Below are 26886 nucleotides of genomic sequence, written 5' to 3'. Positions count from 1 at the left end.
GTTTTCATCAATGAACAATACAACCAGCTGTAAGAAAGCCAAGGGCGCCCTCAAAATAAACACTAACCTGTTATATAAAGAAAAGCAACTGAACTCCCATCCCCTCAAGCCCCTAGAACGTTACCACAAAAAAGTCACAATCATCAACAATCGTGGTGAAAATATCTTAGGCTTTGAGCGGCATTAGATAACTGCTGATAACCCTGCTTCATGCCCTAGGGTAGTCACTATAGATCTCTTTGCTGTATCATGCGGATACTACTGAAATCATTTCTGCTAGTATAACAATTGCACTACTGATAGTACCTGCTCGCAGCTGTGGATGATTTTTATTGATCAGAAGTAGATCCTATTATAGAAAAAGGAGCTCCCTGATCTTAACAGTTTCTCAGATACTTCTGTAGGTTCTGAAGTTATATGTATGAATGTATGCCTCCTCTTATTTTTTTTTGGCTAGGTTGTGCCTTGACCAAAAAAAAAAAGAATCTCTTGAAACAGGGTATGGTACAAAGAATGGACCCAGTTTACATTTAAAAGACTCGATTTTCCAAATATAGAACATTTAAAAGCCTTCATCTCGCAAATATAGAGCAGGATAAACTGTTTATGGGTTATCCAGCAACAAAGCACGTCCTAGGTACCCACAATGCTGAGGTACTAGTACTGGCATCCTAGAAGGAGACAAGCTCAAAAAGCCAAAAACGTATTTACTTCTTGGAGGGAGTTGGCTACACATGTCTGATCAACCCAGGATGTTCTGAGTCTGTTCAGTAGCGTTCCAAGACTAACAATAAAAAAAATGTAACTTTACACTTTCCAAGCATATTGCCTCCTTCCAAATAGAAAATAGCTTTCGGTGCCACTGACCTGATCCTTTTTTTCCTGCTTGGTTAGATCCTCACCACAATAAAACTATTCTAAAGTCATTATAACTTCCTTCCTGGGAGCAACTTTGAGTCAAGCTTTCAGGGAGCATTGCATGGAAAGGATCACTGTGGACTGCTCAAAGGATCTAAGGCAAACATTCTTCTAAAAAAACAGGGAACCCGCGTTTCCTATGGGTGAAGTACTAGTGAAAACAAGGGAAAATGTGATGATACTGGAAGCTATGGCAATATAAGATAAATAACTTTCAGCTGGAAAAATATCTGACCTTTTTAGCCGTGTTTAGACGTGGCAGTGCATACCCACGTCCATCACATGGAAGGAATGGGTTGGCTACCTAAATGCTGAAAAGCCCATGGGTGAGAGCCTAGCCAAGTAATAGAGAGCCATTTAATTTTAGGACTTTTTTAAGCCAGATCTAATGCTGCTAAATAACAAGAGAGACATGCTCTGATTATCAACATGTTGAGAAAAGTCATGCCCCAAGCCCTGTTCTTCACGACGTTTTTACTAAGTTTACCTGTCTAACTAATTTCACACACAGATTGACATTTTGGCACTTCACTCAGTCACTATGTGAATTTCTCCCAAAATTATCTTCAGGTAAGAGGGGTTGTAACTGCAGCTGTAGTGTGGTTCGTTGTCTAAACTTACTCATCCTTAGAACTTATCTACTGGAGACCTTCAAAGTTCATATGAGTTCATGGTTTCCCTGGATCAATCTCCTCTGTATCCATGAGAAACTAACGAAGAGTTGTGAATATTTCCGGGCTCGACAACTCAGCTGATACAAGGAAATTGTGAAAGTCCAACACAACACCTAATTTCTGGATAACTGAAGAGAAAGCAAATTTACTGGCCAGGTTAATGGAGACAACATCTAAGGCTTCTAACCTTTGTTCTTGGACTTAACATGAATGATCAATCTTGATCTCCTAACCACTTCAGACAAAGAAGGGCCCAAAGTCTAAGAGGTGAACCATGTAACTGAAATTGTGAAATAAAGTTCATATCAGCAATCCCTCATCTTAGAACAGTCAACTGCTGAGTTGTTATGCCAAGTCTGAGACAAGTCAATCTTTGTATCAGCCCACTATGCCACAACTGATTCATTCTTGGTATTGAAAAGTAAACACCTGAGGAAAGATATGGATAATCAGCATAGTCATTCACATGGACTATGCAACCACATGTTTTTATATAAAAAAAGATATAAAGCCCAGACAAAATACATCACAAAACAGACATTTACCAACAGGAAAATTAATCATGTTTCATGTGGATGAAAAATAACCTACCCTTAGGTTGGGGTATAAAGAGACCTTGTAACTCACCTTGTGGATTGGCTCCAAGAAACACATCCTCAAAACTCATCTTGGGCATATATGGCAGAGACTGGATGTAGTTTCGAGCCTGAAAAAACAAAAGCATTAGAGATCCGCTGTGACTTCCAAGAGCTAGGGGATCTCAATGAGAGACCTTTCCACTGCTGCTAAATCTTGAGGGAAGTGGTTCTTAAGTGAGATGCCCAATTACCTTAAATTTGCAGGATTCAGGAAAAAATGTCATCAGGACAGTTGTCTCAAAGCAGCCTGATATCTGGGGAAGAGTATACACCTAAATGAAGCTGGGTCTAGTAGACATGGATACTACCTGGGGTCACGAGTTAAGTGGGTGGGAATATATCAGCTGAATTCTAATGAGACCACACTTTCACAAATAGAAGAAACGGAAGATGACCCACATAGATAATCATATCCTACCCTTGGAGAGATTACCCAGGAAAAACAGTTGAACACTTCTGACATGAGTGCTCACACCCGTACCAGACAAGTGTGTTTCCTCTGAGGGAGGGTCAGTTAAATACAGTGCCAGTGTTTGATAAAGTGAGTGCTACAGCAGTATCAATGCAATGCACCACACTTAACAAGAGGAAGTTGTTTATATGGATAGCATGCCCTTGTCCTACTAAGAATTAAACCTCAGGAATGTATCAGGCACTGGCATACTCAGGAAGCTACTTGTCTGTGGCAGTTTCAACTAGTATGTTCAAGTGAGGTTTTAGAACTGCAGGTCCTATATGGTCATGAGGTTCAGAGAGGATCTGCAGATATGTCCAAGCGTCAATCTAAAGTTAAACAATTGCATGCCAGAGATGCCTCAATTACTGCCATCTTCATTCCAGGATACATGCAAGTATTGCTTTATTTACTAATAATCATGCCACAGTGACCACTGAGACGCAATGCCCTTCATACATGCAGTTTATTATTGCATCACACTACTGGAGCCAGAGCAAAACTCCCCCTCACATGCAATATTTTAACTATGCATGCATAGAGGGCAGAAGGCATGCCTAGGTTCCCTCCCCTCCTTTCCCAGAGTGCAATACTGGGGACAAAAATCACAGAACCCCCACATGCAATCTCACCTCGTGACTGGGCATCCTGTTAATGAGATAGGAAGGGGGGGTCCCCGTCAGGCGCATGATCTGCTGAAGCTGGTTAATATCTTTGGTGCCAGGTCAAGGGCTTGTTAAAGACATAGTGCAAAAATAAAATCTAGGTCCACACAATCCAAACAAAGCAAGTGAATGTGTATAGGCCAGCAATCTTACCACACGCAACAAGAGGCCTTGCTTTTGCATTTCTAGCTAGACAGTAAGGCGCTTACGCAGACAACAAAAGGGGCAGACTCAAATCATGCTCACAAAGAACTGAATAAAGGCCAGAGGAGAAATTCACTCCAACACATCAAAACCATAAACCATAAATATGATCCTTTCCGCAAATGCTGTTACACAAACATGTAAGAGGTGTGCAGCAACTCTTAAGAGACACACTGAGTGAAGACTACAAACAAGAGGTGAGTGTCCCTGTATGCAGACATGGGAAATGCATGCTAAATGGGCCTCAAATAGCGCACTTGCACTCAGATCTATAAGAAATACCTCAACCAAGAGACTGCACACTTAACACTAGACACACGTCCAATCAGTTCCATTAGTCAAAACTCTATATTCACATTCAAACAAACGCTACCGTGCTATGTGACAGCCAGAAGAACAATTTTATTCATACTTGCACAGGAGGTAGGAGTAATCCAGTTTCAGCCGCACAAGGTATACTGTCCCTGACACACATATACAAACATTCACACAGAGTTTTGCATTGTTGGATCTTCACTGAAGTCAAACATTTGAATAATTACTTCATGTATGCGCAGACCCTGGAAGACGTTCTCATGAAACTTTTTGTCCTTTTTGTCCATGGAATTAACAGCACAAAGTCACTTAATCCATAGGCAAATGTAATATACCCTTCAAGAGAAGTTGTGGATTGCACATGCTACAATGCACTCCAAAATAGGCATTTTGAAAGCTAGCAATCCACGTTCAGGGAGAATACTGGAGAAGGCACTTTGTGTTGTTAATTCCATGGATTGTGTTTGATAATAAACTATTTCTGAGTCCACGCACGCAGCGAAGATTTTTTCTAACATTTATAACTTCAATGAAGATTACTACAATTCAGACCCAGGACTACATGAACGTAACCTTTTCTAACATTCAAAGAACATGCACTTCTTCACACCACATGCAAGAGTTACACAACTTGATCATACCCACAAAAACTAAATGCAACAAGTCAACTGCACCAACAGAAACAGTACACTCTTTTCCGCACTAACGGGAGACGCATATGCTTATTCACACACATACAAGAATCATACACAGAGCAAAACATGAAAAGCAAAGCCAAAGAGATGTATTTAAATTTAAGACGCAGTCACATCCAAATAAAACCATAGCGGAGGCACGTAGTTCTAACCACGAGGCACATAGTCACACATAAATAAAGTACAGTTACAGCCGAACCAGAAGCACGCACATATTCAATTTCGAAGCAGATATATTTGTGTTCATATAAAAGCATGCTTTACCTAGAAACCCTATATACCTTCTATGTCGCACCCACACAGGAAAACAAGGGAGTATGCTTCCCACATATCCAGACCCACATCAGAGGCACACGTAGTCACATCCAAATTAGAGGCATGCAGTCATGTGCAAAGAATGTGACATATGCACCGACACATAATGGACTGGCATGTGCACTCCTACCCAAAAAAAGCCAAGAAAGTCATACCCTATAAAGTGCCACTCAACCACACTCAAACGAAAGGCATGCAGTCTCTCCCATTTGAGAGGAACGAAGCCACATCCAAACTGGTCTCACACAGGGGCATCCAAATGAGAGGCATACCCAAACGAAAAGCATGTACTAGCATTCAAGTCCATGTTATCATTCTCAATGACCAGCATGCAAATGTACACCCAAACAAGAGGCACAAGGCCCGCTCCCACGAAAGGCGCTGTTTCACACAATAGACAGGCGTTCACTTGCATTTGAACAAGAAGCCCATCACCCTCCATTGATAGCCCTGCAGAGGCATAACTAAACAAAAATCATGAAATTACACCCCATACGAGAGTCAGCCCTTTATAAACGGAAGGTAATGGCTACTAATGTGCACAGCCACTCCCACGGGGCATCTCACTGCACCCATATAAGGCACGGAAAAAGACTCAAATGGCAGACAAACCCAGGACCAGACCCACATGGGAGGCACGTCCACTGACACCAAAGACGGAAGCAGTTACATCACACAATTCACACTCAAACGATTTACCCTGTTACAATGAAACAACAGGCAGCAACAGAGGCCGGCAATCGCATGCAAATGTGACATCAAGTAACACTCATTGGGCACGAAGAAGGCAGGAGGTTGCACCCAAACAAAACAAAGACAAATCCAAGAAGATGTATTCAAAGTAGCAAATATTTAACAGGTCAATCTTAAAAACGAGGCAGGTGGGCTCTTGGCGCAGGGAGTCAAGTCCCTCAGCAGATATGCATTCATTTACACCCAGCATTTGATGAGCTCAGTCACAGATTTGAGTTCATAAGTTCACTCATGGAATGATATGCATTTCAATCACAACCACACGAAAGGTGGAATCAGTCATCGAAATAAAAAAAAAACTAATTTCACTCACACATACATTAAGTATGGTTAATTGAGCAATGAGGCGCACCATATGACCATGCACACTCTCTCACACAAGTGGCTGACAAGCAGCCACATAAAAGGACAAGAAGGGCAATCTCACACACATAACACTCACACCGGACGATGGCATTCAGAGACACTTTTAAGAGAAGAGTGGTGTGCTCATAAAAGCGTAAAATAGTCAGTTGCACCGATATAAGAGGCTCTTCAATATGCTAGCATAAGAGTCATTCGAAGTCAACCACGCTTTCCCTGGCACGCAGAGACAACGAACTGTTACAAGGGCTTGCATAGTGTCTGGCACACACACAGGGTGCAGTATGCACTGAGAACAAGAGAGTACACACACACCTTTCATGCTACGTCATGACAATGGGTGGCATGTTATTACGTCAGCAGTGATGGAGGAATGTGCCTGGCCGAGAGCAAATGTGCTCTGCTTCATGTCAGGGGCACACAAAGCCTCTTTCACTGTGTGTGCACACCCTTTGACACCAATATAAGGATCACACTGGGAACACAGTTTCTTTGACACACACACACACACACACACACACATATATATATATATATATACACACACACACACACACACACACACATACACACACACAATTATATTAACATTTGTTAGTGCACACACTAGATCAAATCAAGTGTTGTAGCCTAACATACATCACATTTGAGAGACTCTCTTATTGACAGATGTTGTTTGATCACCATTGTGTTAGATTCGCCAATATACATCCTCAACCATCTGCTGTGAGTATTGAGGAACACTATGGTCGAATGCAGTGGCTTCATGCTCTGGACTTCTTCCATCTTCTGGTTAGTGCAGAATGGCATGCAAGTAAGTAGGTAATGAAAAGGCAGTGCCGTTATTTGACATGCATGCAATTCAACATATGCTCAACACCACAGCCAAGGAAACAAGAAAGAAAATGTAAAGAAATCCAGGCAAGAACAAGCACTAAGTCAAATCCTGGTTAATTCGCTCAGAAGCTGATCCTGACAAGAAGAGCAACTCAACTACTGCACAGCCCTACTGTCGTCATCACTAAATAGGACTTGGTCTTGCAGGATTCACTCACCTTATACTCTATGCCCACCAAAATTAGACTCAGCATTGCCATCAATTAGCAACACAACTTCAAGTTTAAGCTGGCATACGATCTAAGAAGTTGAGGGGCAGATGATTGGTCAAGTAGAAGCCCCAAGAGATAAGCCATGGAATGCATCCAAACTTCAGCAGTCTGACGTAGTGGTTTCAGCGCATTGTCATCAGTATCGTCATCATTTTATTGGGAAGAGGTAGGAGAAAAGAGGTGAGGGGGTTCAGCAAATGAGAACTGGGGGCCTCCAGGACATGGTCAGCTGTTGACAGCCATGGGGTACAGGCACCACCATGAGGCAGCAATAGTTGCAGGCTACTATGCGTGTCAGCCAGGTGCACCGTGGGGGAAGGGCAACAGCATGTGGCAGCTACAGGGACCTAAAGAAAATAACCATTGTGAAAAAGGCTTCCTACATATGGCAACTATAGGGAGAGACTTTAGTGTGCATCAATTTTGTGGCAGTGGAAATTGTATTGTAATTGCATTTATATAGCGCTTACTACCCCAGACAAGGCGTCAAAGCGCTTTTTCGGCGAGTAGCACGCTACTCCGGGACCCATAGAGGATTAGTGTTGAATTAGTATAGTGAAACATGCAAGTACATTTTAAGTGATGGATAGGTTAGTCAGTTATTTGGATTTGGAATGATAGCAGAAGGGTAGAGGAGGAAAAAGGGTTTGTATTTATATGACGCTTGTTACCCCTGATGGGGTGTTGACGCACGATATTCAGGAAGCCCATAAAGCATTAGTGGTTAATTAATATGATGAAATATGAAAGTAATTTGAGTGGTGGAAATTGGTCAGTTATTTGAAGTGAGAAGGGTAGCAGAGGGATAAAATGGGAAGAAAGGTCTGCATTCATATAGCACTTGTTACCCCTCATGGGTGTTAAAGCGCTTTTCTGGCGAGTAGCATGCCACTCCAGAACCCATAAAGAATTAGTGGTGAATTAGTATAGTTGAATATGGAATTTGAGAAGTGAACATGTTAGTCTGATAATTTTGATTGAAAAGGATAGTGGAGGGATAAAAGAGTGAAAGATGTATTTTTTTGTTTTTAGCTGTAAGAGGAGGCTTTTGGATGAGTAAAAAGGAGTTTTGGAGGGGAGAAATCAGAGGAAAGAGTTTAGAAAGGTTTGTTTTAGGGGATCGTTATAGTAAAAGAGGAGTCAGATGATGCAAAGAGGGGTAGAGTAGGAGAGAGTCTAGAAAGGGTTATGTTGGGGATCCTAGTACTGGTATGGGGTTTGGGATAAATGAGAGTGGTTGTAGAGGATGTAATGATAGATGTATAGGATGAGGGATGGGGTAGTGCATTGGAAATGCTAAATTAGAAGAAAGTGATAAATATATAGATCCATAATTACCATAAGTTTGTGGATGGTGTGTGCTGGGTATTGCTAAAAGTGTTAATGGGCAGCATTTCTGGCCCTGGCCAGTTTCGAACAGGTTCAAACAGGCAACTTCCCTTGTCCTCTCCGCCCTTAACAGGCTCAAGGTTTTTGGTTGTGTCATTACTTAACTTTACGTTAGGTTTTTCAGTTTCTTAAAATCTAATTTTCTTGGGAAAAGGGGAAGTATCAACATCATTTGAAGTGTGTTTTGCGGATGGTGAGAGAACGGCAGGTACGTTCTTACCTTATCTCTATTTTCTTTTACTTTTTTATTTTCTTTAAATTTTTTATTCTGATCTGATAATGGAGCTCTACCTTATTTGGCACAAAGCAGTCTCTCATACCGGGAGTCCTGGTGGAGCAAACATAGGAATGCCTCCAGCACACCAAGGCTTTAAAAATTTGATGAATACGGTCAGTGGTTACGATGTAGAATGACGTGGTGGTGGTAGTAAATAGAATACCTGGCAAAATCAAGGCATGTGCTCGAATACATGTCAAAAGAGACATCTTTTAAGGACTGGTGCAGATACTTGAGCATTGGAGAATTTCCCTGAAGTGTTCTGTTTGAAAACACCAAAAAAAACTCGCCTTTCTACTTCTCAAGAATATTTGCCTCGGTCCTATTGGACTGGGAATGGGAAGATGTAATGAAGATAAATAAAGGAGGGGCTGAAATGAATACTAAGATGGGAAAGAACAATCAATCATGCGCTGGTTGTGAGCATTATAAAAACACTGGTTGTGGGCACTGCAATGAAACAAGACAATTCATCTGTGCAAAAAAATTAATGGACACAACAAGCAAAGGAGAAACTCACAGACTCAGATGAGATTTTCTTCAGGAGCTCAGACCCTGGAGTTCCAACCAGCCTCAAAATGAGCTTCAACTGATCAATATCTAAAGATGGAGTATGAAGGAAAATGTTGGGTAGGTGATGTTCAAATGGTGCTATATGACTAATAAGAAAAGAACAAAATTGGAGCGAAACTGCGAGGATCAAACACCAATGAAGAACATAAATAAAAATATGACACCTCTCAGTTCAAATCATCTTTCTTACGAAAAGATATGTAGGGTGTTTCAAACCAACCCAGAGTCAGGCTCAAAGTAACTGTAAACCATGTCAAATTTGAATTAATTATACCCTCAAAGCCACCACAGAAAAATGCCATCGAATATTACATTTCTTCAACGGCAATTACACCAGTTCTACAGCAAGGACAGCCACTAAGAGTGAGCACCCCCAATTCAAAAGACGGAACACACTTCTCTCCAGTATCCAATAAGATCCATCAAAAATCACGAGGAACCTCCAACCCTCCTGCCACCACCTAAATCCGAAATCCCCCTATCTTGACCAAATCACCTTTGTCCATTGTGAACCATGTATGTCTTCACATAATAAACTCCTTTCCGAACACAAGGCACTTTACCTGACTTATTAGAAATTGGCCCAATGATCCCACTCAGCCTAAAACCTCATTTACACCCGGAAATGATGACCAATGTATGTCCCTTTTCTCAACTCACCTTCAAAGGAATTGCCCTACATTAATTAATATATGTCCAAATTATCAAGCACTTTGAAGAGGAATGCCTTTTGGCTTCTTCCATATGAAGCATTCCATAAGAAGTCATTACTGACACACTCAGTTAAAGAAAGACAATGTAAGCATACTGGATGATGTCTTGCTTCTGATTCGACTGGTCACATGAGACTAAATTAGATCCTCAAGACAAATGTTGGGTTTTGTGGCAATGTTCTCAAGCAGGTCTCTTCCTTTCTTCACAACAGACAACTAGTGAAAAGAGGTAGCATCAGTTCACAGCCCTCCACGGTGGAACACAAGGTTTTTCATGGATCCATTGTATTGCCCATGGTTTTCAATTTACAGTGGCGCTGCTCAGTCTTCTGTTGAAGGGACACCCAATTAATCTTCAACACTGTAAATAACTACGAAGTCCACATCCACAAATCATGTCTGGAAAAAAAACATACAATCTGGAATGTTACTAAACCTTCCAATGGCTCTACTAAAGCAGCAACTTCCTTACACCAATATGACTTGCCTTGGCTATAAATGCCAGCAACCAATTCATTTTTTTTAATTAATCTTGAATCGGGCAACATTCCTATGATATTTCCTAGACTTTCCTCTCCACCTGGACGCACCCGTCAAGCAGATCACAAAATCAGCAAATCAACTACTTCACTTAAATGTTAACAAAATGCATTTTTCTTCAAAAATGGCACACTGCTAAACAAGATCCGGTTGTATCACACATCGACTTCAGAAATGCCCAAATTGTAAGCCTGTCAAAACCTACTCTGACTCTTATAAGAATAGTCCTACTCGATTCACCAAACGTTCAAAATAAATTAAGCACACTACCCTAATTCTCAAGAAATGTACCTTCCTCCAGAGGTTACAATAAATTTTAAAGTAGCCTGCTTAAAATTAAAGGATCTAGACACCCCCTTACTTGTAAAGCAAGCTCTTATTCTATGATCCTTCCGGAAACTCAGAAGCAGAACTTCCTTAAGGTATAAATGTCCAAGCTCCAAAACCAAGCAATCTTCAAATCAGGCCTTTCCAGCTGCTGAAGCCAAAGTATAGAACAAACTCCTTACCCTTCCTAAAATAATCTTGTATCTGATCCTGACTGCTGTCACACATTTCTAATTAATTCTATTTACTCACCTACCCAGTTTCTCACTTTCCTGCTAAACTTTATTTTGGAGACTTTTTGACCCTTAACTTATGTTTAGTCTGCAGCACTGTATAAAACAAAATAAATAAAAAAATAATTTTTCCATTTTGTGCATTTCCCTGGTTACAAAAAACAACAACCATTAGTGCTAACATTCACTGAAGGCAAACAAACACCAAGATCAAAGGTGCATACAACGAGGCGCTGGTGTGCCAATCCACTCAATTCTCCAAAAGCACAACCAGAAACCAGAATCAGAAACACCTGAAACCTACATTCATTGAGAAATTGAATGTATAACTAAAGATCACTTCCCAAACACATCCAACTAAATCAAAGACTGACCACTAACAGACAGTGATGTAAATACAACAAGTGGATGGACTGCTCTCTCACTCACCAGCCTTTCTGACTTTTTAGTGACACAAATTTTAAGCCCTGTAGTTTGCTTCACATTAAACTTCGCATGAAACACAAAAGGTGAATTATAATTGCTAATCTGCGCTTCCGGACATTCCTCCCCTGACGTTTTGTGGGGTTTTCCTTTCTTTATATTGGACCAGGAAAGCACCCCCTGTGATTTGCCTTATCCGGAAGATCACTAGCACAAGAAATCCTCTTTGAATCCTACATTACCAAGTACCTTCCATGTCTAAGGCAGAATCCAGTGTAGGCGTAATGATAATAGCTCCCCGAGTGAGTTCTCTGCCCATTAAGGGTTGCCTGTAATGGCCGTTTTGGGATCCAGAATTTATGGCTAAGCTAATCGTGTTATCCATCACTTAGTCTCCTACAATAGAATCAACCCCCACAGCCAAGCTAAATTGAAGAGGCGTAGATACACTTTATCTTGGAAACCCAATTGCGTAGTGACTTCTCCAAGTGACAGACAAGATAAAGATGGCACACCTTTTTTTTGTGAACATATAAAGTTACTCTGGTCCAGTAGCCATGAAGAAGGTGCAATACTATTGCATTTCTTCACGAGGGTCTAGACCTGACCAGTGACATTGAGCTCTGCACTCATTCAAGTCCCTGGACAACCTTGGCTTTGGTTGGTCTTTCAGGGCAAGCCTAAATCAAACCTAGAGGCATATGCAGAGGTGCTGGAAGAATTTTCAGAGTTGGGGTGTTGCTATCAATGTCACGTCACTGAACTCGGGCATTGCGAAAAATCCAAGCGTCTCACAAACAACAAGCGTAGCAAATCAGCCACGCCCATTCATGGAGAGTGGTATGGTGCAGTGTGTAGCTGGTGGTGCATTCTGATGCATATGGTCACAGATATATTTCTATCGTATGGAGTAGTATCACACTGTCATTTACAGATAGCACATTCCCCATTGTGATGGTCACTAATTTTGCATAGGCATACCATTTTATTGATAAAGTTATATAGCACACAAACGCTAATGTGTGGAAATCAGGTTTCAGCGAATATTTGTCATTTACACATCACTTAGTAGAGTGTCTCTTCATTTGTTTTGGTTCTATTAAAAACCTTTGTTTCCATCAAACTTCAGAGTTACAAAAAAGTGTAATTGTGCGTTCCTAACTGCAAATATATTTTGAAACTTTTGTACAGTTAATTTATATATATTTAAACATTGTTGTTAGAAAACATAACATCCCACGTCCGTTCCTTTCACACCATAAGCTAGTGACAGAACTCACTTTTCAAAATCCTGTCCCTTTGCAGAGGAAGAAAAGTAAACACCAATCTCCATATTAAAAGAAGAAGCAGCAATTTGTCATAAGACAAAGCCAGGCATTGTCTTTGAACACGCAGCAAATGAGACAATAAAAACTAAATTTAAAGGCATCTTTATTGCTCATTTACCTTTGGAACTCTATCATGATTATTTTGGGATTTGCGGCAGTACCCCTGAACCCCTACCTCCACAGCGACTATGGGCTTATGACATTCCATATTTTGCCTAGATCTAAAATACAAGTCAGCAGCTGACACATTCTCTCAATTTTATTGTTTATGTTGGCAACATTCAATTCTGTGATTTTTCCCTCTCAGTTTTCAACAAACATCTGAAATCCGGCAACCTGATCAACGTCCTACCACTTCCATACCAACAAAGAGTGGAAACAGCCATTTCCATAAGGAAAGCGATGGCACTCAAGACATTTGCGTAATTGAAATTACTCAGGCCACAGTTTGTGTCTATATAGTGTCACTGCTTGAATAAGTTTTGCAACGTGACATTTTATTGCTTTGAACAAGCAACTGTTACAGATGAGGACATTGTTTTTAGGTATCAAGGACACCCTGAGAATTAGATACAGTAATTCCTAGGTCAGGGATAAAGCAGCACATGAAATTTAACAATCTAGTCAATTAATTTTTAACAATCGTAAGTAAAAGTAAGAGACACGAGAAAGAAGATTATATAACCAAAGATTCAATAGCTTGAAATTTATTACATTGGTAAAAAATGGTTCCCTAATACAATCAATAAAATCACATTACAAAAACTTAAATCAACATTGTAAAAATACAGAAAAACAATTACAAATAGAGATTAAAAAGTGGCACAAATTAGTTCTAGACGCGCGTTTCGGCGACCAGCGCCTTCTTCTGCAGTAGCCACGTACTACCTGTAGAAAGAAATAATAATACAAAATAGATCCTATTTTTATGAAGTTAACAAAATTCTAAATAAAACAGGGCATAGTATGACATCAAATTTATTTATAACTTGCATCATCTTAGCAACTTCTCTTTATGTCTCAAACAGAACTACTGCACGTAATAATCAAAAAGCAGTTTTCATAATCAGTGAACATTTAAATCATTGCTCATTAACCTACACAAAGTTCATGACGGGGGAAATTGTTGGATAAAATAATGTTGTATATTATAACCTTTAGTGATTTGTAACAATTCAAGAGTATAAGAATTGCTTTAAACAGTGGGTATAGAAAGAATGGCTATACTTCAAATTTAGGAAGAGATGACATGTAGAAATATTAAGTTGAACTGATATAGATTTGTACAGTTGGTGAACTTTTGCCAACTTAATACCAAGAATAGAGAATTTGAGGGATACACAACTTACAGTTTTTAAGTAATCTCAATTCTAGATGATTCCGTAAAGGTAGAGTTGATTGTGTGCTCCTATCAATCAGGTGGACGATATTGGATCTAAATTTCAAATTTCTTCGAAAAAATTTATAAGAAAAAGTAGACCTTATTAACCTACTTGTCAAGTGATAATTTCTCTATTCTTTACTAATTTCCTTATTGATTTGTGGCTTTATTCGACTGGATGTTTATAGCCTTCTCAAGTTAGAAGAGATTTTGCTGTACTGAATATCTGTCTTGGATAGTTCTATCCGTTGCGCGTTAGCCCATGCTACATTCTCTAAATATTTATCATTGTGCGACGTCAGGGTGTTTAGATAACCAAAAGACAATATTGTCCTTCCCAGCGATGTATTTACCTGATTCAAACTGACGCTTATTTGCTGATATAATCTTATACCGGCTCGATATCTCACAACAGGTCAGGTGTTGAATTGCACTGATCTTAAGCTGTACGTATCAATCTGTAAAAGTGTTGTTTAAGAAAAAAATAGAGGTTGGTAAAGAGACCTTTATGGGGTTAAACCACAAGTTCGTTGGGGAATATCATAGATTTACACAATTACCTTCGTAATAAATGTGGGATATTTCAATTTCTAAAAGCGAGGACAATTGTAGTTCAGTATTGAAAAATTGATGTTACGATCTGTAAACCATAATTATAATAGATATGATCAATTAAATAGATCGAAATATATCTCCTAAAGAATAGTTTTTATAACTATAAAAATATGTTACCTGGGATTTTAATATGGAGCGTTCAGCCTCCTGGTCTCAAAGTGGATAGGTAGTGAACTGGTAAAAATAAATAGCGTAGATACTTAATAACCGCGACTCATTACGCGTTTAACACTCAAGTGCTTTTACACAACTGCTAAATAAACATGTTGATTAGTTGAAAATTTACCTTCGTTTTAAAAAAAATCACGGGATACATGTGGTGGGATACCTCCGAATATGAGGCTCAAACTCGATTCTCCGACTGAAAAATAATGACGGCACGATAAGCTATAACGTTTTAAAGCCTGTCAGTCGTAAGGTCGTTAAATACAGAGATCTCCGCGAGTAACAACCACTCACCGTCTTTGATACAATGTTGCAGACCAGGGGCGGGACACGAGTAACAACTTGATATCAGGAGCGTCGAAGACAAACGAGTTCTTCCCGCGTACTCTATTTAAACGGTCGGACAAGAATGTATCGCATCCGGTTCCTGTATAAACCATGTCAATGGGTCCCAAAGTCCGGAAATGTCAAGAAACCAAACGATTTAAAACTTTCTTCAAAAGTGACTCTTCTAAGTTTTCGATAAAAATAATTTTTTCAACTATCAACAAAAATTATATATGTGGTATCAGGTCTATTAACTACTCTATAAAAAAGGGAATAAATGTAGTTTAACTCTAATTCCAAATTACGGGAATAGATACTAACAACAGACTAAGCGAAGGTATACCACGATAACAACAGTCATTTGGGAATGATTTTGATCTCTCCAAATATTTAAGCGTTTTATGTTGTGGAGAAATATATTTTCTTATAATAGAAAGCATATTCACTATGAATTACAATTTTATAGTGGAGGAAGGTTTAATGTTTTGTTATCTATATTTAAATGTTAATGAAAATAGAAGGTGGACTATGATGTTTAAGGTTTGTATTAGTCGTATATGTGGTGCACTATATCGTTCAATTATTACCAAATACGAATATGACAAATCATTATTTAAAAAAAAATATTTTATCTTCAAAACCTTTGTTCGAGGTACTTTAACGTTCTCGTTGGGCAAAATTCAATTTCATTAACTAAGTTAGGTAATCCCTCATCCTTCCTTAGTAATTCTAAATGGGTGTCCTATTTTATACAGATTACTAATTGATGGTACTCATATTGGCGGTTTAACAAATCGCATTTTCCCATGGGATATAGCAGTTTAATCCATTTTTGAAAGTATCAAAAATGAACATCCAAAAGACTTCACGCTTTTTTCTGATTGACATACGACCTTTGGTCTCTGGTGTATGTATTTTTTCAAGTATTCGTCCCTTGAATTCCTCAAGGCCATGATTTAGCTCGACAAAATGTTTCACTAAAGGTGCTAGTACTTTCTTTGTATTTATTGCCGAGCGATGCTCTGTTAGGCGCACTTGGATGGGTCTTGAGGTTTCTCCTATCTATCCAAGCGAGCATGGGCATTGGATAAAATAAATGACACTAGAGGTCTTACAATTCCATAACTCTCTTGCCTTGGTTGTATGTCCATTGTGGCAAAATTGTTCCCCAGAGATGATGCTTTTACAGGATTTGCACTTAGAACATGGTGTTGTACCTCTAATTGGTAAGAATCGATTTCTGCACTAGATTTTGCTGACGCGAGGGATCTTTGAACCGTGAATGGACGATATGATCCTTAATATTTTTATTGCGTTGATGCGCAAAAAGGGGTTTGACAAATTTTTGGTCATCAGAGCAGTTGCTATTAAGAATGTGCCAGCTTGAATTAATGATTTGTTTAACTTTGGCATTAACTGTTGAATGTTTAGTGATACAGACTATCTGTTTATTTTCTTTAACAGGTTTAACTTTTAGCAGGCAATCTCGATCATAATATCGAGCCCTTTTATAGGAATCCCTCACCAGCCGGTGGGGATATCCTCTTTCCATGAATTTTGAATGCATAATATTTGCCTGTATATCAAAATCTGCAAGACTAGAACAATTACGTCTTAAGCGCAAGAATTTTGAAAAAGGGTACTATCCCTTTGATTGCGGGGATGGAAACTTCTATAATGCAAAAGGGTATTCCTTGCTGTTGGCTTTACATAAAGATTGACTTTAAGATGATCATGGTCATTCAGGATGACAATATCAAGAAATTCTACTCTGTCCGCGCTAATATGCGCAGTGAATTTTAAATTAGAGTCCGCAGCATTAATCCAACTCAGAAACTCTGACAGTGTTTCCCTCCCATTGGTCCAGACAAAAAAGATATCATCAATATATCTGGACCAATGGGAGACCGATTCAAAAAAGGGGACAATTTTGTTATAAATGTACTTGTTTTCGAAGGCAGCCATATAAATATTAGCCACCGATGGGGACACTAAAGCCCCCATGCGTCCCCCTTTAATTTGGCAGTAAACTTGGGAACCAAATTCAAAGATATTCTCGGTAAGGACTATCCTTAAACATGCAAGGACAAAGGGCACAGGGCAGGGTATCTCTTGTTCCTCAATACATTTTTTTGTAGTTTCCATCGCTGCTATAAGTGGAATATTACTATACAAGGATTCTACATCCAATGTAACCAATAAATCATTCAGGGGGTTAAAAGGAAGGTCTTCAATTTTTGCAATCATGTGGCCAGTATCTCTCACATAGGAGGTAATTTTGGGAATATATGGACGAAGGTAATTGTCCACGTATTTCGATAAGGGTTCTGTGACCGTACCTATGGTTGAGACGATTGGCCTGTATGGGGGATTCTCATGATCCTTATGGATCTTTGGTAATCCATACACACATGCCAATTTTCTTTGATTAAAGTTCAAAAATTCATATTCCTTCTTGGAAATATCTCCATTTTCTAGAGCTTGCTTGGTGATACAACGAATTTCTTTAGCAAGATTGGTAGTTTAATGTGAATTAACTTTTGAGTAGAAAGTGGGATCATCTAGCATCTTATACATATTATTTTCATATTTGGAAGAGTCTAAAACAACTATTCCTCCTCCTTTGTCGCATCCTTTTATTATTAAATCTTTATTAGAGGATAGGGACAATAAGGCCAAATGTTCATCTTTATTTAGATTGTAAAGTGGCTTTGGAATAAACTTTAGTGCCTGATCAAGTTTTTTTAGAACTAATTTAAATGCTGCGACCTCTGGTCCCAACTGATCTAGACCTGGACTGAATGTCGAGGAGAGACTGAGAGTTTTAATATTATCACTATTCTCTTCTCCTGAATTATCTGAGCCAAAGAATATTTTGAGGCAAATTTTTCTGAGAAAAGAAAATAATGTCACAGTATAACTCAAAAAGGTTCAATGAGGAACGGGGTACATATGATCAGCCTTTTGATAAAAGCCTCACACTATGGATGTCTAATTCAGTGTTAGAAAGATTGAAAATCGGGATTACTTCCCCGAATTAGTCATCGACGCAATAAAAATATTAAGGATCATATCGTCCATTCACGGTTCAAAGATCCCTCGCGTCAGCAAAATCTAGTGCAGAAATCGATTCTTACCAATCAACCAATTAGAGGTACAATACCATGTTCTATGTGCAAATCCTGTAAAAACATCATCTCCGGGGAACAATTTTGCCACAATGGACAAACAACCAAGGCAAGAGAGTTATGGAATTGTAAGACCTCTTAATGTAATTTATTTTATCCAATGCCCATGCTCGCTTGGATATATAGGAGAAACCTCAAGACCCATCCAAGTGCGCCTAACAGAGCATCGCTCGGCAATAAATACAAAGAAAGTACTAGCACCTATGGTGAAACATTTTGTCGAGCTAAATCATGGCCCTGAGGAATTCAAGTGGCGAATACTCGAAAAAATACATACACCAGAGACCAAAGGTGGTATGTCAATCAGAAAAAAGCGTGAAGTCTTTTGGATGTTCATTTTTGATACTTTAAAAAATGGGTTAAACTGCGATATCCCATGGGAAAATGCGATTTGTTAAACCGCCAATATGAGTATCATCAATTAGTAATCCGTATAAAATAGGACACCCATTTAGAATTACTAAGGAAGGATGAGGGATTACCTAACTTAGTTAATGAAATTGAATTTTGCCCAAAGAGAACGTTAAAGTACCTCAAACAAAGGTTTTGAAGATCAAATATTTAAAAAAAAATAATGGTTTAAGTCATATTCGTATTTGGTAATAATTGAACGATATTGTGCACCACATATACGACTAATACAAACCTTAAACATCATAGTCCACCTTCTATTTTCATTAACATTTAAATATAGATACCGAAACATTAAACCTTCCTCCACAATAAAATTGTAATTCATAGTGAATATGCTTTCTATTATAAGAAAATATATTTCTCCACAAAATAAAACGCTTAAATATTTGGAGAGATAAAAATCATTCCCAAATGACTGTTGTTATCGTGGTATACCTTCGCTTAGTCTGTTGTTAGTATCTATTCCCGTAATTGGGAAATAGAGTTAAACTACATTTATTCCCTTTTTTATAGAGTAGTTAATAGACCTGATACCACATATATAATTTTTGTTGATAGTTGTAAAAATTATTTTTATCGAAAAAACTTAGAAGAGTCACTTTTGAAGAAATTTTTAAATCGTTCGGTTTCCTTGACATTTCCGGACTTTGGGACCCATTGACATCGTTTATACAGGAACCGGATGTGATACATTCTTGTCCGACCGTTTAAATAGAGTACGCGGGAAGAACTCGTTTGTCTTCGACGCTCCTGAAATCAAGTTGTTACTCGTGTCCCACCCCTGGTCTGCAACATTGTATCAAGAAAGACGGTGAGTGGTTGTTACTCGCAGAGATCTCTGTATTTACCGACCTTACGGCTGACAGGCTTTAAAACTTTATAGCTTATCGTGCCGTCATTACTTTTCAGTGGGAGAATCGAGTTCGAGCCTCATTCGGAGGTATCCCACCACATGCATCCCGTGATTTTTTTAAAAACAAAGGTAAATATTCAACTAATCAACATGTTTATTTAGCAGTTGTGTAAAAGCACTCGAGTGTTAAACGCGTAATGAGTCACGGTTATTAAGTATCTACGCTATTTCTTTTTACCAGTACACTACCTATCCACTTTGAGACCAGGAGGCTGAACGCTCCGTATTAAAATCCCAGGTAGCATATTTTTAGAGCTATAGAAACTATTCTTTAGAAGATACATTTCGATCTATTTAATTGACCATATCTATTATAATTATGGTTTACAGATCGTAACATCAATTTTTCAATACTGAACTACAATCGTCATCGCTTATAGAAATTGAAATATCCCACATTTATTACGAAGGTAATTATGTAAATCTATGATATTCCCCAATCAACTTGTGGTTTAACCCCATAAAGGTCTCTTTACCAACCTCTATTTTTTCTTAAACACTCTTACAGATTGATATCTACAGCTTAAGATCAGTGCAATTCAACACCTGACCTGTTGTGAGATATCGAGCCGGTATAAGATTATATCAGCAAATAAGCGTCAGTTTGAATCAGGTAAATAAATCGCTGGGAAGGACAATTTTGTCTTTTGGTTATCTAAACACCCTGACGTCACACAATGATAAATATTTAGAGAATGTAGCATGGGCTAACGCGCAACGGATAGAACTATCCAAGACAGATATTCAGTACAGCAAAATCTCTTCTAACTTGAGAAGGCTATAAACATCCAGTCGAATAAAGCCACAAATCAATAAGGAAATGAGTAAAGAATAGAGGAATTATCACTTGACAAGTAGGTTAATAAGGTCTACTTTTTCTTATAGATTTTTTCGAAGAAATTTGAAATTTATATCCAATATCGTCTGCCTGATTGATAGGAGCACACAATCATCTCTACCTTTACGGATTCATCTAGAATTGAGATTACTTAACCCCTTCGCTGCTCATGACGAGTTCAGCTCGTCATGAGGCACACTGGAGCTGTGCTTATGACGAGCTGAGCTAGTCATGAAACTATAGTATTTCAAGCCTTTCAGCACAGGAGGGGAAAAGCCATAGCAGCCAAGGTGTTAAAAACTGTAAGTTGTGTATCCATCAAATTCTCTATTCTTGGTATTAAGTTGGCAAAAGTTCACCAACTGTACAAATCTATATCAGTTCTACTTAATATTTCTACATGTCATCTCTTCCTAAATTTGAAGTATAGCCATTCTTTCTATACCAACTGTTTAAAGCAATTCTTATACTCTTGAATTGTTACAAATCACTAAAGGTTTTAATATACAACATTATTTTATCCAACAATTTCCCCCCGTCATGAATTTTGTGTAGGTTAATGAGCAATGATTTAAATGTTTACTGATTATGAAAACTGCTTTTTGATTATTACGTGCAGTAGTTCTGTTTGAGACATTAAGAGAAGTTGCTAAGATGATGCAAGTTATAAATAAATGTGATGTCATACTATGCCCTGTTTTATTTAGAATGTTGTTAACTTTATAAAAATAGGATCTATTTTGTATTATTATTTCTTTTTACAGGTAGTACGTGGCTACTCCAGAAGAAAGCGCTGGTTGCCGAAACGCGCGTCGAGAACTAATTTGTGCCACTTTTTAATCTCTACTTGTAATTTTATTTACTGTATTTTTACAATGTTGATTTAAGTTTTTGTAATGTGATTTTATTGATTGTATTAGGGAACCATTTTTTACCAATGTAATAATACATTTCTAGCTATTGAATCTTTGGTTATATAATCTTCTTTCTCGTGTCTCTTACTTTACGATTGTTAAGAATGAATTGCCTAGGTTGTTAAATTTCATGTACAGATGAGGACATGACTTGTCAGGCTCCAGAGCAGTGTTCAGGAAGAGAGTTGTGGAAAAACGTTTATGATAATCTGCAAATAGCTAAGAAGCAGGAGCAAACCGCAGAATACCATAAGGCCACGCGCATAGAAATGCCAAAGCAGTTACCAAGAGTTTTATGACACAAATTTTCAAAACATTAATGATGCGCTCAACCTGGTCAAGGGAAAAGTGAAACTAGGACTGCAAGACTTGAGAAAGGATGTCTTGGACAAAGGAGATCGACTACACTACCTGAAAGAGACTGTGAATTAACGGTCACTCAAACAAGAGCAACTGCAGTGGTCTACTTGGAAGAACAGAACATAAAACTCCAAGAGAAGAAGATGGAAGAAATTGTGTAAGGATGTGAGGGGTGCAGAAAGGAGTAAAATGGAAGGAAATAAATATGTGCAGGATCTCTTTGATGCTATCGTATAGCTAACAGACGAGGATCCAATCAGAACTGACCATGCACAGAGTGGCTCCCCTCAACATAAGTAGAGAACATCTGCCAGTTGTACTCATTCAGGTCAATTGCTTTCAGAATAAAGACTGTTTATAGAAAGCTTCAAGAGCAAAGAGATTTCCTTCAATTAGTGAACATACAAGTCTTCCAGGATGTTTCTGACGTTAAACTACAGAAAAGAATAAACTTTTGCCAAGTAATGGAATGTGTAAAGAAGCAGGGGATCAACCACAGGTGGGGGTCACCAACATCGCCTTTATCTTGTATGGCCAAAAAAGTAAAAAAGGGAGGCTTGTGATATTTGAGATGTCAAATAGGGAAAGGAAGTTATCCATGCAACAAGTTCAGATTGTCCGTCAGAGCAGGAAGCAAGAGAAATGCAGACAGGCGGGAGGAGGAGGAACAATAAGGAACCTGGAGAAGAGGAGACTCTGGCTGTCAAGGTAAAAACATACAGCATCTACAGAGAGTAGGCATTTCCAGTTAGTGGAACAACATTAACTGCAACCATGGAGAAGGCTAGTGAATAAGGGACTCTGGCTGAAGGGGTAGGGGAGTGGGAAGCAAGTGCTTAGGTAATTCAAATATGATTCAGAAGGTTCAGGCCAAACAGGCATTTTTAAACACAGTTTGGCCCATTTTACATTAAATTCTGCAATCTTGGTTTCAGACTAGGGTTTTGTTCCAAGTTAAAGTGTGATAGGAAGTTCGGGAGATATCAGACTTTGGGAGAATTTGAGGAGGATGAGGGGCTAAGCGAGGGTTAACAGGAAGAGGAAGGTGAAAGCTTTTTTGCTAAAAGCATCTCTACAGTCAGCAGAGTTTGGAGTTCTGAGATGGGAGGTAGACTATTATCCAGTAGTTCACCCAGCAGCTCAATTAAAACTAAGATGTAAACACAGTAACAACAATATACGACCAGATTCCAATAAGGTAAATTTAGCATATACAAATTTATTCCTGGGTAATTCTACTCCTGCATCTAGGTATAAATCTACACTTTTGTGTTATTCAACATTTCAGAGTGAAAATGTATACCTAAGTGTAGACTTACATGTTTACACGTGCTCAGTTCAAGGAGTGGAGACACGCAAGACTGAATTTATGAGTGTAAAGTTACTACTAGTAACTTTTCATATGTGGGTAGAGTAAGACTTCACAGTAGAGAATCGGTCCAAAGATTCTCCATGGCCACTTCCCTTAAACTGGCCTTTACATGCCGGAACCAGGGTTTGCTGCTTATACTTTGAAGTATTACGCTCTAGAGTACATTCTTACTGTAGATTTTGGCATTCAGGTTCTCATGCAGCCTCAGCTAATAAAGAATTGGGCACAGAGCAGTTTAATTAGCAATTCGACTGATGCCAATGTCAAGACATTGTGGGATTAAGCGGGTGCCTTGGCCTAATTTAAGAAATTATTTTAGGAAGGTGTTGCCTTGCATCTCAGTACTGCAGCAGCCTGTCTCAATACAATGGTGTTTTTTCCTCTTTGTTTCAAATGGGATATTCTGACATCAAAGCAATTTCCTAGATAGTTAAAAGTAGCCTACTATTTCAATTTGCACACCGAAAGTGTCAAATGTGTTCGTAAGATGAATCAAACGTGTAAAAATCATAAATTTGGTTTTAGTAATGTTTATGATCAAACACGTTGAGGCACAGTAGTTTACAAACCTGCATATGATGCTGTGTACTGATTTCTCAGTTAAAGGAAATAACATGGCAGTGTCATCAAACAGTGGAAGCTGCAGTTTTTAGGTCTAAATCTTTTGGGAGTCAAGGATAAGATCATAAAAGAAAGGTATTCACATCATTCAAAAATAAACTAAGAAGTTGAGCTGTAGGCACACAACCTTGATAAACCCCTGTCCAGATAGGTAAAGCCTCAGTGCATTTACCTTCCTGCCCATAAAGTACTCTTGCATGATATCATCAAGTAAAGACTTAACAGCTGCTAGTAAAATGCTGTCAAGGCTTTGCAGTTGCACAGGAAGCCACAGTTCTTCTTCATCCGCCAATTGAAAAGTAGATTTCAAATCTATAAATGTCAAACAGTAGAGCATCCTTAAACTGAGTATATTTCAAGCAAATGAGTTGGGGTATCATGGCCTGCCAATCATGCCAATACAGTTCCTGAAGCCAGTTTTGAGTACACCATCTGCTTCAAGCCAGTCTGGGATACGGTTCAATAGGGAATGGGCGTACATTTTCCTTGCATCATTCAATAGTTAAATGGGTCTATAATTGACGGAGATCGATCTGCTACCTTTTTAGTGCAAATATAAGTCCTTGCCTCCATTATTTTCTATTGGATTGCTCTGCAGTACCAGTGAGAGGCCACGTATGGAGCTTGGCTTACTTCAAGCTGGGCTACAGTACATTTACTACTGTTAAGTAACCTCATGGGTGCACTAACTTTAAAAGTGCGATTCAATAGTTGCAATGAGCCGTTTCCAGACACCCCCCGTCCCTCCCAGATTTACTACTTAAATGTACACCTATGTGTGCGAAGATTTCCATCCACGAGGTAAGAGACCTCCACGCAGAAAAGATGGGCGAGACAGAGGTTTCCGCTTGCAGATTAATAAATAGCATTTTATAGTACGCAAGTAGTACTACTGCAGTACGGAAGAATTACTACTGCTGTATTTCAAAAAGCTGTTTGCAAATAGGCTCTAAAATATATTAGGCAATGAAATTAGTAGTGATTATGAAGTTGTATTTAGGAGCATCCCTCACATCAGCATCCAGTTCCACCCACACCAAGATACGAAGTGTATCTCTGTACTGCCTTAAATGCTATTACAAACTGGGCAAAGCAACCACTAGTCCTAAGAAATCTTAACTTTACCAGGGCCATGGCAGAGATAAAACACAGAATCGCTTTGAGGAAACAAGCACCCCGACTAAGGAGGCAACAGTTTGGCTTGAATGTAAAGCCTTGATAGATACATGGCAGGTTTTGATGGCTACCTGGAGTCATAAGAATGCAAAGATGTCAGGCCGCAATGAGTTCTCAACAGGCATTCGTAAACGTTTCCCTTAAGTTAATTGGGCATCCTAGAAGAGGTGCTAAACAATATTGTTAATACCCAGGTAGACAGCTCCTCCATGTGAGTGCAACAATTACAGAAATGCCACTTTTCATTATCGCTAGTCATTTCTGAAACACCTGGAAAAAGCAGGTTTCATCAAAGCAAGCGCACAAGAGAAAACAATAAAATGACCATATACTTGATTGGCATTGTTGAAAAAGGTGCTAGGAAGGCTATGCCGCCATCACTGAATGCAGAGAAAGCATTTGAAAGTGAGAACTTTCCTGGGAGAGACTAATCTGCGGTTAGATAGTATTTTTCTGATGGATACTTCTAACCGTTAATTCTTCACCTTAGAATAGATACCAAAGAAGTACCACCCCAAGGTGGAGGGTCCTTGAAGTGGTCTCAGACCAACATGTCTTGCAGAAATGAAGAAGCAAAGTGCAACTCCTACTGGACCTGTCTTGTGAACGTATGCACTGACTCGTACATTGCAGCCTGGCAAATATGAACGACCTGCAGTTCGCCCATGCAACACCCGGACAATCGCAATAAGAAATCTGCTCTCAAGGGACGCAGAGAGCGACTATGCATAGGCTTAAAAGTTGTACACATGAGAAATGTCAAGAGCAAGGTAAAGTCACACTGTGGCATCAAAGGTGGTTTGGGAGCAAATAAACTTCATCACAAAAATAAATTTAAACACAGATGGTTGGCCCTGCAAACATAAAAAGGCAAACAGGGTAAAAAAATAACCTTTTACCCTGCCCACTGCAAGCTGTTGCTGGACTAAAGATGAAAAAATACCAAAAAACAGTACATCTGACAGCTTTGCCTATTAAGGGGTCGGAGTCCTTAGCCATAAATCAGGTTACAAAGTTACCACAGTGTCTGCCATGGAAGGGTTTAATGGAGGGTGTGTGGTGGCGAGGATAAAATCTACCACTTCAGGTATCAAATCAAAATCAGTCAATTGCCATAGCTCAATCTCCACGCATTGAGTTGTAAGTTGAGGGGGGAAGGGATGGCGGGCAAGCACACAGACAGGGGTGGGCAGGCATTGAAGCACACGGACAGTGAAGCACACGGACAGGGGTGGGTGGGCAGGGAAGCACACAGACAAAGCACACGGACAGGGGTGGGTGGGTGAGGAAGCACACGGACGGGGTGGGTGGGCGAGGAAGCACACAGACAGGGGTGGGTGGGCGAGGAAGCACACAGACAGGGGTGGGTGGGCGAGGAAGCACACAGACAGGGGTGGGTGGGCGAGGAAGCACACAGACAGGGGTGGGTGGGCGAGGAAGCACACAGACAGGGGTGGGTGGGCGAGGAAGCACACGGACAGGGGTGGGTGGGCGAGGAAGCACACGGACAGGGGTGGGTGGGCGAGGAAGCACACGGACAGGGGTGGGTGGGCGAAGAAGCACACTGACAGGGGTGGGTGGGCGAGGAAGCACACGGACAGGGGTGGGTGAGCGAGGAAGCACACGGACAGGGGTGGGCAGGTGGGGAAGCACACAGACAGGGGTGGGCAGGTGGGGAAGCACACAGACAGGGGTG

General features: G+C 39.5%; 1 protein-coding gene across 2 annotated transcripts in view; it reads right to left on the bottom strand.

Annotated features, from left to right (window-relative positions):
* Positions 1-26886, bottom strand: part of MAPK14 (mitogen-activated protein kinase 14) — a 589986-nt gene that overhangs the window by 70235 nt on the left and 492865 nt on the right. The window contains exons 9-10 of one of the 2 annotated variants that reach the window (XM_086923266.1): positions 9290-9369; positions 2220-2298 (exon numbers count right to left, since the gene is read on the bottom strand). In XM_086923266.1, the coding sequence (XP_086779392.1) occupies positions 2220-2298; positions 9290-9369 (159 nt within the window). Of the gene's footprint in view, positions 1-2219; positions 2299-3316; positions 3397-9289; positions 9370-26886 lie in introns of both variants that reach the window. The other variant, XM_086923265.1, reaches the window with a different exon arrangement.

The sequence above is a fragment of the Lissotriton vulgaris genome, chromosome 5 (assembly GCF_964263255.1).
Source record: "Lissotriton vulgaris chromosome 5, aLisVul1.2, whole genome shotgun sequence".
In the NCBI taxonomy this organism is placed as follows: Eukaryota; Metazoa; Chordata; class Amphibia; order Caudata; family Salamandridae; genus Lissotriton; species Lissotriton vulgaris.
Note: the sequence above shows the minus strand (reverse complement) of the source record. Positions and strands in the feature narration are given on the sequence as shown.